Genomic DNA, 13,725 nt, shown 5'->3' with positions numbered 1-13,725 from the left:
TAGATAGATAGATAGATAGATAGATAGATAGATAGATAGATAGATAGCATGTATTAAGATCTTACAGTGTTACCCATTGCTATACTAAATGCTGATATTTCAAAGGCAGACTAGTGAGACAATTCACATCCTAAAGCAAATTACATTTTGATGGAGGTGAATGGGGTGGAGTGGGAGAGGACAATACCAAAAGGGGATCGAGAAAGCAAGAGGGGATGGGAGAGGAGGCTTGGAGATGGCCAGGCAGTTTTAGAGGTCTGTGTACAGAATCAGATGAGATGAAAACACCTCTCAGAGCCCAGGTTCTGAGGGGCAGAGTCCAAGGGTCTGGTAGGAAAGAGATGAAGAAACCTGGAGTATAAATATTGCCTTTTGTAGATAAAGTCAGGTTTCATTAGAAATGGGAAGTGACCTCGGAAGACCGCACAGATAATAAATAATAACAGCACCAGGAAGAACCAGGTGCTCTCACTTCCTAAATCCTGTGGGGTTTTTTTCTGCTGTTTAATGAAGCTCACTCCAGTCAAAGGAGCCTTGTATTCTCTCCATGTGATCCATAATCAGTTATATTTCCAAAATTTCATTCCCGCTGTTCATGCCCTCCTTGTACCTCTACCTGTTGACATTCTGACCAGCCTTCAAGATCCATCTTAAAACTTACCTAGGTTCTGAGAAAGTGAAAACCAAAAGGGAACTTAGATCACAGGATGAAGGAAGCCAGAGATGGCAGGGCTCTGGTCTCGGGCAATAATTTTTCAGGTAAGTGAATTGTGGCCCAGAAAGGTCCTTGAGTCATAATTATCATGAATTAGAACATGAATTAGGAATGACAAAGTCAGTACACAGATCATACCTATAGGAAGCTGGAACAAGAAAGTCCTCAGAGGTCCAACACCTTTAAAAAAATTGTGAATTGTTTTTTTCATTATGAACTTGACAAATATGAACACTCCACATATAAAGAACAGATAAATGGCTATATATAAAAATGAATCTAAATATATGACTTGTTTTTTTCAGAAAGCATATATTAAATTTAAAATGATGGACCTCATATAATTTTCTGCTCTCTGCCATGTGGCCTTAAAATGTTTTATTAATGCTTTTTTCTTCTTTTTAACTTTTGGATCACTATCACACTTCCCTGACCTACAAAATATCTATTTATTCAGATTTTTCTAGGTTTCTCTGAATCTGTCCCTTTCATAATTTATATCTATATACAATGTTGCCTTGCATTTTATCCCCAGTGCTTAACATGTTTCTTACCATAGTAGTTGCTTAATAAGTTTGTTGAGTGACTTGCAGTTTGTTTAGTTCTTTTTCAATTGAACATCATTCATGTTCTTTACAAGTCTTTGCTACAACAAAAAATGCTGCTATAATATATATATATATATATATATATATATATATACACACACACATAGTGTGTGTGTGTATAAAATAATAAATTTTCCTCTGAGTTTAGGACATATGCTTAACAGTGGAACTGCTGGGGAAATGTGTATATATATATATATATATATATATATATATATATATATATGTGTGTATATATATATAGTTTAATGACTTTGGGCGTAATTCTAAACTGTTTTCCAGGATGGTCAAACTAAGTTTCACCCTCAGTAACAGTATATTACTGTTTTCCTACAGCTCCTCTAACAATTGTTGTTTCTTTTTTGTCATTCTTATCTTTGCCCATCTGATGGATAGGAAATGGAATCTTAGAGTTGTTTTAATTTATACTTCCCTTATTAGTGGTTTGGAACATTTTTATATGGTTATTGATACTTTTTTTTTTGAAAGCTGCCTGTTCATATCTGTTGACCACTTATCTATTGGTGAATGGCTCTTGTGTGTGTGTATTTATATATATATATATATATATGTCTATGTGTGTATATGTATGTACATATGTATGTGTATGTGATGTATATGTATATACACATATATATGTATATTGCCTAAATATTTTGGATATCAAACATTTATCAGAGGTATTTACAGCAAATAATTTTTCCAGTTAACTCTTTAACTGTATTTCTTTTAATTTGATTGATTTTGTTTGCAATTTTCACCCCAATTTTATCTAATTAAAACTGCCCATTTTATCTTTTGCAATTATCTGTGTCCCTTGTTTGGTTAAGAACTCTCTGCCACCCAGAGTTATGAAATGTATATCTTCTTTTCTGTATTTTTAATAATGACATGACCTTTTAAATTTAGATCATGCATCCACAGTCCCATAATGAGTAAAACTTGAAGATCACTTGAAGCACATAAACATGCAGTCTTATTTCATAAATTGCATAGCTTTAACCTTTTAACATTTTCCCTAATTATGTTTGATAAAAATCTGAGAAGGGCTGGAAGCAACTCTAAGTGATTAACTCAAATAAAAGGCAATATACACCATTCCATTTCTAAAACATATTTTGGGTTAATGATTTTAGGGGAGTTCTTTTTAAAAGATATTTAAATATACCACAGAGCAAATCCTGTTCCTGATTGGTTCTATATTGGTCTGTAGTTTTATTTATCTTTCCCAGGTTTATCTTTGGGGACTATATTTATCTCATAGAAGGGATTTGGGAAGAGATATTCCATATTTTTGCAGTTGGAGTTAATTGCTCTTTGAACATTTGATTGAATACACATTTTTTTTCTTGGAATTTATTTACTCCTTTTTCAATTTCCTTCTCTAAGATTGGGTTACTTGAGCTCTTTATTTCTTATTCTGTTCCAAAAATTAGCACAGTATTTGTAACTTACTTTATAAATGCATATTAGTTAATTATTAATCTGGGTATTTTATATTTTTGAAAGCATCTGTTTCATTTACAAGTTTTGTTTGAATATAATTGGCTGAAATAGTCCCTTATACTTTCTTCTATTTATTCTTTATTTGTTGCAAATTCTCCTTTCAGAAAATATCTTCTTTTATTTATCAATTTAATAGCTTTTTTGTTTTAAAGTTTATCTCTTCTTTGATTTTTAGAAATTTTCTTGTGTATGTTTAACACTCTTTTGAAGAACATAGAGATTTACTGCTTTTTTTGTTTGTTTGTTTGTTTGCATGACCAAATCATTGATTTGTTCTTTCTTTTGTTGATGAAAATACATTTTTTCCTAATGATTTGCTTTGGCTGTATTTCAAATGTTATAGCATGTTGTTTCATTATGAAATTATGTATTGTTTATATAATTTTTTTCTTTGAGCCACAGCCTTTAGGTTTGTATTATTTAGTATCCATTTAACTTTGAATCCTTTATTCAAATGTCCTTTATTGATCATAATTTTTATTGCCTTGTGGTCAGTAAATGATATGTTTACCATTTCTGCTTTTCTGCATTTGGTTATGAGCTATTTATGGTCAATTTTTTGGTACAGGGACAACTGAGAAATATTTATAAATTCTCACTCAGTGACTTCCAGAGATCTCTCATATCCAACTTTTCTAAAATTCTGTTTGCGCCTTGTTTAGTATTCTAATGTTTCTTGACTAGTCCTAATATCCCATCATTTAAAATACGTTTAATATTTAGTTTTGCTGTGTCTCTGTAGTTCAATTAGCTTTTCCTTTAAGGACTTAGGTGCACTGGCATCTGGTGCATATGCATTTGGTGCAGATAGATAAATACAGATATTATTTTGTTATCTATGGTACTTTTAAACATAATATGGGTACCCTGCATATGTTTCTTTTTGCCATATCTATTTTTTCACTATGACTTGGTCATGGTTATTATTCATGCCTGGATGAATTCACCTAAAGCGTAATAAAGTCTACTCTAGCCCCTCATTTTTAGTACAAATGGTTCTTAATCTTTCAGGTCTGTTTCTTCCTAACAACATATTGTTGGAGTCTGCTTTCTGATAATTCTGCTCTCCATTTCCATTTTGGGGGTGGGATGTAGGTGACATGCTCATCTGAGTTCCCTTGGAGGACTCCTGGCATGGGCCTGCCACCAGCCAGTAGTTTGACCTGTCTCTCACTGTGGCTTTGATAGAAAAACAAAACAAAACAAAAGCAATAATTGCTTCATGGTCTTTTGAAAGGCTCAGAAACACTGGTTTCCTTCCCTTGAAGGGAAGCCTGGTGCCTTCTACAGCACTGACTGTGACTTTCTTGCTGTGCCTTTGAATGCCTTAAGGGTAGCACTGCCCAGCTCCCTGAACCTATTAGGGGCCGGCTCTTTCCCTACATGTTTGCTCTAGCAGCCTGCACCCAAGATCCTAATAGCATCATCCAGCCTGGTTTATTTGTCTGGTTTGATTTGGCCTCCACCTCCCTTGGCATGTGCCCTCTGTGAACATGCATGGACTTCTGGACACTTTCTTATGCAGTCCCTGATTGACTAGAGGGGCCTATAAGTCTTTCTCTTTATTGTCCTTGATTATGTTTTATTTGATTCTCAGATCTATTAGTCCAGTCCTTACCTCTTTCTGGTCCTTGAGTTTTATATCCTCAACTGGACATCTCAAAATGACTTATCTCATAGTATCTTAAACTCCACATGTCCAGAACTCAGCTCATTATCTTTTCCCCCCAAAATCTTCCCTGTTACTAATTTCCCTATCATTGTCAAGGGCACTGGCATCCTTCTAATCACCCAGACATACAACCTCAGTGTCGTCCTCCACTCCTCTCTGTCCCACCCCACATATCTGATCTGGCTACTCCATCTTCACAATATCGCTCATATATGCCCCCTTCTCTCCTCGGATACTGTCACCACCCTGGTGCAGATCTTCATCACGTCTTCCTAGACTACTGGAGTAGCCTTCTGGTCTCTCCTCCTCAGATCTCTCCGCTTTCCCATCCTTCTTCCACTCACTTGTCAAAGTGATTTCCCTAGAGCTCAAATCTGAACATGTCAGCCTTCCCTTCCCTATTTAATAAACTCTGTTGTTCAGTTGTTCCATTGGGTCCGACTCTTTGTGACCATACTGTTCGTGGAGTTTTCTTGGCAGAAATACTGGAGTGATTTGCCATTTACTTCGCCAGTGGATTAAGTCAAACAGAGGTTAAGTAACTTGCCCAGGGTCACATAACTAGTAAGTATCTGAGGCAAGATTTGAACTCAGGTCTTCCTGACTTCAGACCTAGCATTCTATCTACTGAGACTCCTGGATTAGATGCCTCTAATAAACTTTAGTGGTTCCCTTTTACCTCCAGGATCAAATATAAAACCATCCATCACCTGGCCCTTTCTACTTTCCCAGTCTTCCTCATACCTCACCCCCTTCCTCATACTTGGTCATCCATTGGTCTTTTCATTGCTCTCCCCAAAACACTTCGCTTCCTAGCTAGACATTCATTCATTTGCAATGCTCTCCCTTATTATCTCTGCCTCCCTGCTTCCTTCGGATCTTTGCCAGTGTCCTTTTGCAGGAAGTCTTTCCTATTCCCGCTTAATGTTAGCACTTTCCCTAGGAGATTATCTCTAGTTTCTCCTGTGTTTATCTTCTTTGCAAATAGCTGTCTGCTTGTTGTCTCACCTGTAAGACAGGGAGTGCCTTGAGAGCAGGGGCTGGTTACCTTTCTTTGTGTCCCTAGATGTTAGCACAGTGCTGGTTATACAGCGGGTACTTCATAAATGATTGTTGACTTGATTTGATTACCTTATGTGTCTTCGTTGGGGGTGTTTATGGGAGAGCTGGGCTCTCTTAAGGCCTTTCATCTTGTTCGTCTAATTTAACATATGGAAAAACTGAGGCTTAGGAGAATATGTGACTTGTCCATAGGGAGAATGTGTCATAACTGAAACTGAAACTCAGGTCTTTTGACCAGCCCTTTCCCATTTACACCCATGTTGGCTGGAATCTTTTTAACTACTACTGCATTTCTAGTGTATTTCAAGTAACAGATTTAAATAATTTATTCTATGTCTTAAGGAAGAGAACAGTTATTTTCTTGGTTTGGGAGGGTGGCTCTACATTCCTTGATAAGGCATTTGGGTCGCTAGCTTCCTCACCCCCGTGTGTGACCTTCCAGTTCCATTCAGGACTGGCATGTTAAACAGCACAGTAATGTAAGATGCTGCAGGTGACTGCAGGAACAGCCACGCTTCTATCCACTGTGAACATAGCTTGAGCAGGGTATGAGGGAAAGGGATGGAAAAGGGAAGAAATCTATCTCCCTTCCTGTCCTGAGGAAGTAACATTGATAGGCTTTCTGGGGCATCAAAGGGAGGAGAAAAATCATTAGATATCATAAGATAACTAGATCCAAAGAGAATTCCTGGTATTCTTATTTTTTTGAGATAGAGAAGACTGAGACACAGCCTCAAAAATCCCCCGGAGGGGAAGAAGAGACCCCAAACTAAAGGGAAATTCTAGCACTGGATCTTAGTGCAATGAACTTCAAAAGATATTTTTATAACTTTTTCAGTATAAATGGTTCCCTTGGTAAGCCTATATATTTTGTTGTATATATTTACAAATGTGACTCTGAGAAGGGGTCCATAGGCTTCTTTAGATGGCCAAAGGACTCCATGTCAGAAAAAAGGTTAAAAATCCTGGTCTAACTATAAAAGAAAGGGCATTTATAGTTAGTGCAGTAGATAGAGTGCTCAGTCTGAAGTCAGGAAGACCTGAGTTCAAATCTGACCTCAGATACTTATTACTAGCTGTGTGACCTTGGGTGAGTCACTTGACCTTGTTTGCCTCAGTGTTCTCATCTGTAAAGTTGAACTGGAGAAGAAAATGGGAAACCACTCCAGTATCTTGGCCAAGAAAACCTTAAATGTGGTCACAGAGGGTTGGATATGACTGAAACAATTGAATAACAAAATATTATATTATTAAATGTGATAATAATTGTAAAGCACTTAGCACAGTGCTTGAGGCATAGTAAGCAGTATATATATAATAAAAATAGATTTTATATATGTATAAATATATGTATATTTATACACATACATACATATATGTATATTTATGCACATACATACACATATATGTATATTTATACACATACATACATATATATATATATAATCTTTTTATTACCTAGAGAAAAGATAAAAATGACAGGTCCCTCTTGGACCCACTCTGACCATGAGGAAGGAAAGAAGGAATGGACAAGGCGAGGCTGAAGTTTTTGTGATTTTATAAAAAACACTGCTAGCTACATACAGGTCCTGCAATCTTGGGATTCTTTCCTACTCCCTTCTCTCAAATATATGCGATTCTACCCATTTCCCAGATGGCTTCTAGAGGGGGGGAGGGGGGAAAGGTAGGTAAAGAAGCCTCTGGGTTCACAAATACATTGTCCCTCAGCATCCATCTAGTTTTTGTTTTTGTTTTTAACTTATTTTTATTCTGACCTTAACAAATACCAAATAAAAACAGACATCTCCATATACATAGTGAGATAGGAAAGCAACAGATCTCTAGTAAATACAGCTGACTTTTCGTTTTAAATACATCAGGTCAACACACAACTTTTAATACTGCCCATCTCATCTGTGGTTCTTTCTGGCCTTCTTTCCTTTCTCTTCTCTGCATTTTTCTTTAAAGATGCCTGAACAATTCACTTTTCTTTCTTTTCCTTTTTCCTACTTTGCCTTTCATCCTTTCGTGGAAGATAAAAGGAAAAAAATAAAGCCTTTATAATAAATATGCATCGTAAAATAGTACAAATTCTTATATTGGCTTTATCCAAAAACTTATTTCTAGACCTTGAGCCCATCACCTATCTGTCAAGAGGTGGGCAGCCATCAGCTTCCATTAATTCACCTGCCTTTCTGGTTGGTAGCAGTTGTGCATTCAAGTTAAACCCAATTACATTTTTTTTAAGGAATCATGACTTAAAACAAAAAGCACCTCTTTCATGAAAGCCGTAGGTAACAGGAGACAAGATCTTTGGGCATTCTGGCTCTGGGGAGGATGATTCAAAGTAGGTAAATGTTTTCTTAGCTGATGGAAGGTCAGGACTGGATAATTTCTTTAAGATTGCTCTACTTCAATTTCCTTGTTTGCCTGATGAGGATGATGGGGACAAACTTGGCAGGACCTCCAGAGTCCCAAAGGCAAATAACAGTGGCGTTTTTATCAGTTAAATTATGGCCTAAAATAAAATCTTCCTTCTTGAATATTGTTGACAGTGCTGGCTTTGGGGATTAGGTGTCCCCACCTAGAGCTGGGAAGTAGGCTTATCTTCACTGAGGGCACCTTGGTTTTTATGTATGTTGATTTTTACTTCTTTTTCTTTTTACATCACTTTTACACTCTGAACTTCTGTCTCTTTTCATCTCAGGTTGAGAGAATCGTAGACAAAAGGAAGAACAAGAAAGGAAAATGGGAATATCTCATCCGATGGAAAGGTTATGGTAGCAATGAGGACACGTGGGAGCCCGAGCATCATTTGTTGCATTGTGAAGAGTTTATCGATGAATTTAATGGGCTCCATGTGGCAAGAGAGAAGAGGATTAAGTCTGGGAAGCAGACCAACACCCCCAAATTCCTAAGAGAAAGCCGAGGAGCCCCAATAGAGAAACTGTCTCATAGACCTGAATCAGGGAAGAGCAAAGGAAGTTCCCACAAAAAGAAACGGATGAACCCTTCCATCCAAAAACCAAAAAAGGGGTATTCCACAAAGCCCCAGTCAGGGGGGGACAGGGCTGCCAAGACTGTTTCTTACCGAACTACGCCCAGTGGCTTGCAAATCATGCCATTAAAAAAGGCACACAGTGGGATACTGAATGGAGATGCCAGTCATGAGAAGGATGCGGGACACTTTGGGGATGCCTCCCACCCGCCCAACTTGGATTTGAATGAGCCCGAGGGAGAGCCTGAGATAGCCAACGAATGTGAAGTTAGCCACGACTCAGTGGTTGCGAATGGAATCGGTATGTGAGTTAACTGCTTAAATGCCTTCTCTTGGGTTTTCTTGTGCTCACAGCAGACAGAGAGTGCCATTTAATGGCGAGCTATTGTTCTGCTGCCTCAGTAGCCTGGTGGGGAGAAAAAAAAGCCTTTAGACGGGTTGCCCTCCGTGGTGCAGACAGCCAGTAATTCTCCCTTCATCTTTCTCACCCAGGGTCATGTGGACTTGGTCATGGGCCCACATTGGTTACAGACACGTATGCATGTGGGGAGGCCAAACCTTTGAAGCACATGTCTGGTCACCAGCCAAGGTGTATAATGAAACTGAAATTCCTGACTGCACTTCAAGGGACCCAAGGCCATGGTAAAACCTCCATAGTAATGCTGCTTAGTGGGGTCTTTTCCAAAGCTCCTCACTCACAGTGGCCACAAGGGGCTTGTATGTCCTCAAGGGGTCTATACCACGGCAAGAGGGAGTTCTCTTTGGAAAACATTCAGCTTTACAGTGCCTAGCCCTCCTCTCTTAATTTCCCAGTGCCTATGGTCCCATGCAAACCATATCTGTGTATGTATGTGTGTACGTGTGTGAATATGCATGTGCATGTGTGTGTGCAGTTATAACTCTAGGTCTGTGGGAATATAGACCTTCAGGGGTGGGAATGGAGCAGGGCATACACTCTTTCTTCTCCAGGATTTCTGTGCATTTTTCAGATCCATCCTCATATACCTGGTCATTTGGCCTTCCATCAGCAGAGCTGTCTTTCCTAGAATCCTGCAGTACAGGTGATGCTGAGGAGTGGTTCTCCAGTCTCCAGCCTGACTCACACCTTCCTGCTTGGGTTTCAGGCAGCTGGCTTCTTGATAGAGATTCAGAATTCCTATGACTCCTCTTCTGAGGCTCCCCAGACAGACAGGAGAGTGCCTAGAGAATGAAGGCCTAAGCCTGCTCTGGCTACAGCAGCCACTTTATTCCTGGGGAGGAGAAGAGGCCTGGCTTACTGCTAGTTGTATCGATCATAGGTTCTAGCTGGTGGTGCGGTAGGTTAGTGTGCTGAGCCTGGGGTCATGAAGATCTGAGTTCATATCCAACCTCAAATGCTAGCTGTGTGACCCTGGGCAAGTCATTTAATTCCTGTTTGCCTCCATTGTAAGAGGGGGATAATAATAGCACCTATGCCACAGGGTTTTTGTAAGGATCAAATGAGATATTTCTAAAAAGCACTTGGCAAACCGTTGGTGCTATATAAATTCCTCCTTCTTTCCCCCGATTCTGTGCCTCTGCCTGTGTTGATAGAGTTTTATGTTTCATTTCCAGAGGTCTAAGTATTAATCAGTCAGGAAACCCTGCTGTGGGGTGGAGTGGTCTATATAGAGCAGAACTGTGAAATCAAGCTGCCCTGAATGAGAAGGAAGGTGAGGAGGTAGTGGGTCATGATGGATGAGGCTGGGGTGGAAGGGGAGGCAGAAAGACAAGGGGGAATGTCTCCAAATAAACTGAATGTTAGAGTAGTCCATAAGCATTTGGTAAGCACCTTCTATGTACCAGGCACTCTGGTAAGCACTGGGGATAGAAAAAGTCAAGACAGTCCCTGCTCTCAAGGATCTTACAGTCTGATGGGGGAGATAGCATGCAAACAGCTGTGTCCAAACACAGTATAATCAGGATAAATAGTGAATAATCAATGGAAGGAAGGCGCTAGAATTCAGATGGACTGGGAAAGGAGTTTAGCTGGCTTTGAAGGAGGTCAGAAGTCATTAGTTGGCGATGAGGAGGGAGAGCCTTCCAGGCATGGGGGACAGCCAGAGAGATGTCTGCAGCTTAGATGGAGTTCCTTGTTTGGGGGACATCAAAGAGAACAGTGGGATAATTGTCCAGCAAGACATACTTGAGCATTCGGGGAACTCTCACTGGAGGTTCCAAAAAATAATCCTCGATTCAGATTTCTCATTGTCTGGGAGATAATTAGTGAAATATTGCATCTCAGAAGTGGAGGCCAGACTAAGTGGTCATCTAGGCTCCAGGTGGAGCCGTGTATAGAGTGCTGGACCTGAGGGCTTCTTTTGACAACTCTAAATATTTGAAATCAGCTTTCATGGCCCCACAGTCTTGTCCTCTCTATTCTGAGCATCCTGTTCATTCAAGGACTAGCTAATGGCCAGTGGAGGTCACCTAGGAGACTCTGAACTTCTAGGGGGTCAAAGGCTTTAGCTCTTGCCCTCACCCAGATGACAACCCTCATTTTCCCCCATAATGTCTTGCTGAACATTTAGAAGACAATATTCCACTTCAGAAGAGGAATTTTCTCAAGAGGGGTCTTTTGTCTCTCCCATTAAACTGGAAACTCTGTGAGGACAGGAGTTCTATCTATCCCTTTAAAAACAGCTCCCTGAGGAGGAAGAGTCCTGTTATTAGACTGCAATCTTCACAAGGACAATTAATCATAGTACAGAGGGGACCTGAGCTGTTGAACGTTATGTGTGAAGCCTAAGTTTTGGAAATCCTTCCAAACCTGAAAGTCTTTGCATGCAGGCCCATGGAAAGATTAGTGCATTTAATCTAGCTAAATTCACAGGATCAAATCATCAAAAATTTGCCTTCAGGTGGTGAATTCTTTTGTTGTCCACAAACCATCATGAAGACAGTCTGGGAAGCTAATCCAAGGTAGTGGAATGGGATCTAGGCACAGAGTTAGACAACCGGAGTTCAAATCCCATCTCTACCACTACCCTCCTTAGGTCTCAGTTTCCTTCTCTGTAAAATGATGTTGGACTAATTGGCCTCCAATTTCCCCTCCTACCTCAAATCCATGAACCTTTGGTCCCATGACTATATGATTTCTAAGGTTTCTTCCACAATTAGGATTTTGTGACTGTTTACTAAGGCAGGGGAGGCTTACAGTGGAGGGACCCTCCATGATCGTGGCCCTCTGAAATACTGAAGAAGCCAGCATTATTTTAGTGGTCACACAGACAGGTGTCCCAGCTTCTCTGGTGTTTCCATTTCAAGAAATAACCCTGTTCCTTCTTCTGCCGAGGAAAGAAAGGATGGGTTAACCAAGACTGTTTGTACAAACATGTGCAAGATTTGTTTGTTTAAAGAATCTTTAGGCTTGTTCTTGGGGAGAGAAGTTGGCATGATTGCCATGTGGCTCTATAGCAGGGGTCAGTTTTAATGATGCCTTTTCCCAACAGCTGATGAGCCCTGTGGGAATCCTGCTCTCCCTTCATTGGCAAGGAATCCAGAAAAGGGGTCCCAGTACAGTTAGGACCCAACAGCACCTTTGTACAGAGAAGGTTATCTTCCTCCTTGAATACCTATTGAAATCTCTTTTCTACCTTCTTCCCATGCCCCTTCCTGATCAGATGCGTGGGAGTTCTAAGCCAAGCTTTCCCATCACTTAACACAATGCCGGGAACATAGCAGGTGCTTAATAAATGTCTAATTGATTGACTTAGGCAACTATGTGATAAAGTGGATATATTGTACCAGGCCTAGGGTCAGGAAGACCTGTGTTCAGATTCAATTCCTGTTTACCTCAGTTTCCTCAATTGTAAAATGGGGATAATAAAAGCATCTACCTCACAGGATTGTTGAGAAGCCCAAATAAGGTCATATTTTAAGAATCACTTGGTATATAGTACCTGGTCCACATAAATACTTATCCTCTTACCTTCCTTTCTTTGGGACTAAAGGACTGTTGTTTCTCCCTGCCACAGCAGGGGAAAAAACTAGTCAGGTGGTAGGTCCATGTTCTGATATCTTATAGGAGAGAAGGGCAAGATGGTCTTTATCTATGGGACAAGAAAGGTGGGGCGGCAGTGGTCCTTATTCAGTGTTGATGGGAGAAGAGGGTGGTCCCATGTCTTGATGCCTCCAGGAAGAAGAGATGGGTGTGTCGGTGTCTCCAAAGTTGGGGGGAAAGGGTGAGTCAGTGGGCTAGTCTGCATGGATCTTCAGTAGCTAGGGACACCATAAGGGCACTGAGGAGGGAAATATTCAGAGAAGGATGGTGGATCCCAATTGGAGGGGATGCTAGAGGCCATCTTATTTTATAGAAGAAGAAGCTCATGAGGGCTAAAGAAATCAAGTGACTTGCCTAGGGTCACACAGTTAAGGACAAAAACTTGATTTTAACTTGGCTCCCTGACTTCAAATCCAACAATCTTTCTACCACACAACATTGTTGGGACTGAAAGAGTTTAAGTAGATTGGATCAAGGATGAAGAGAATCTAGGTCTTGGTATGGTCAATACATCTCTGTGTGATTTTGGGCAAATTATTCAGTGTTTTAAAATGGAAATAAAATATCCACTGCTCTCTTCATCATAGGCAGATTTTGAAAATCTAGGGAGATAATGTATACAAAGACCATTTCATTGTTGTCAAGGATTTGAAAATGGAAGGGACCTTAGAGGCAGTCAAGTCCAATTTCTTCATTTTATGGATCAAGGAACAGAGGCACAGAGAGAAGTTAGGTGACTTGCTCAGTATCACATAACTAGTATAATGCCTGCGGTTAGATTTGAACCTAAGTCTTCAAATTTGTTTAACTTGGTATCTGGCATATAGTAGGTCTTGTTGAATGAAAGTGCTTTGTGAGCTATTAAAAACCATAATATATATGTGGTTAATTCTATGTGGTTATTGTGACTTCGCTGTTTTGGCGGTGGCAGGAAAGTAAGACCCTCCTCCTGGTCTCAAAGAGGAAAAGGGAATGCATACTCATCCCATGAGGCTGCTTGGAACTCTTGTTTTTGCGTGGTGATAGTTAGATTCTTTTTCAGGGAATGGCGGCTTTTGGGTAGATTGTTGTCAACAGTTTCCTTTTAAAAAAGGGAAGAGAGAGAGAGAGACAGAGAGAGAGAGAGAGAGAGAGAGAGAGAGA

At 39.9% G+C, this 13,725-nt stretch overlaps 1 protein-coding gene across 2 annotated transcripts in view; it reads left to right on the top strand.

The window, feature by feature from the left end:
- The window catches only part of CDYL2 (chromodomain Y like 2), a 248,763-nt gene that overhangs the window by 141,339 nt on the left and 93,699 nt on the right, over window positions 1–13,725 (top strand). The window contains exons 2-3 of one of the 2 annotated variants that reach the window (XM_069085877.1): window positions 8,271–8,862; window positions 9,054–9,203. In XM_069085877.1, coding sequence (XP_068941978.1) covers window positions 8,271–8,862; window positions 9,054–9,203 — 742 coding nt within the window. The remainder of the gene's footprint in view (window positions 1–8,270; window positions 8,863–9,053; window positions 9,204–13,725) is intronic. The other variant, XM_069085876.1, reaches the window with a different exon arrangement.

The sequence above is a fragment of the Petaurus breviceps genome, unplaced genomic scaffold, assembly GCF_028583685.1.
Source record: "Petaurus breviceps papuanus isolate PSGF00001 unplaced genomic scaffold, PetGlider_PUasm1.0 176, whole genome shotgun sequence".
NCBI classification, from domain to species: Eukaryota; Metazoa; Chordata; class Mammalia; order Diprotodontia; family Petauridae; genus Petaurus; species Petaurus breviceps.
Note: the sequence above shows the minus strand (reverse complement) of the source record. Positions and strands in the feature narration are given on the sequence as shown.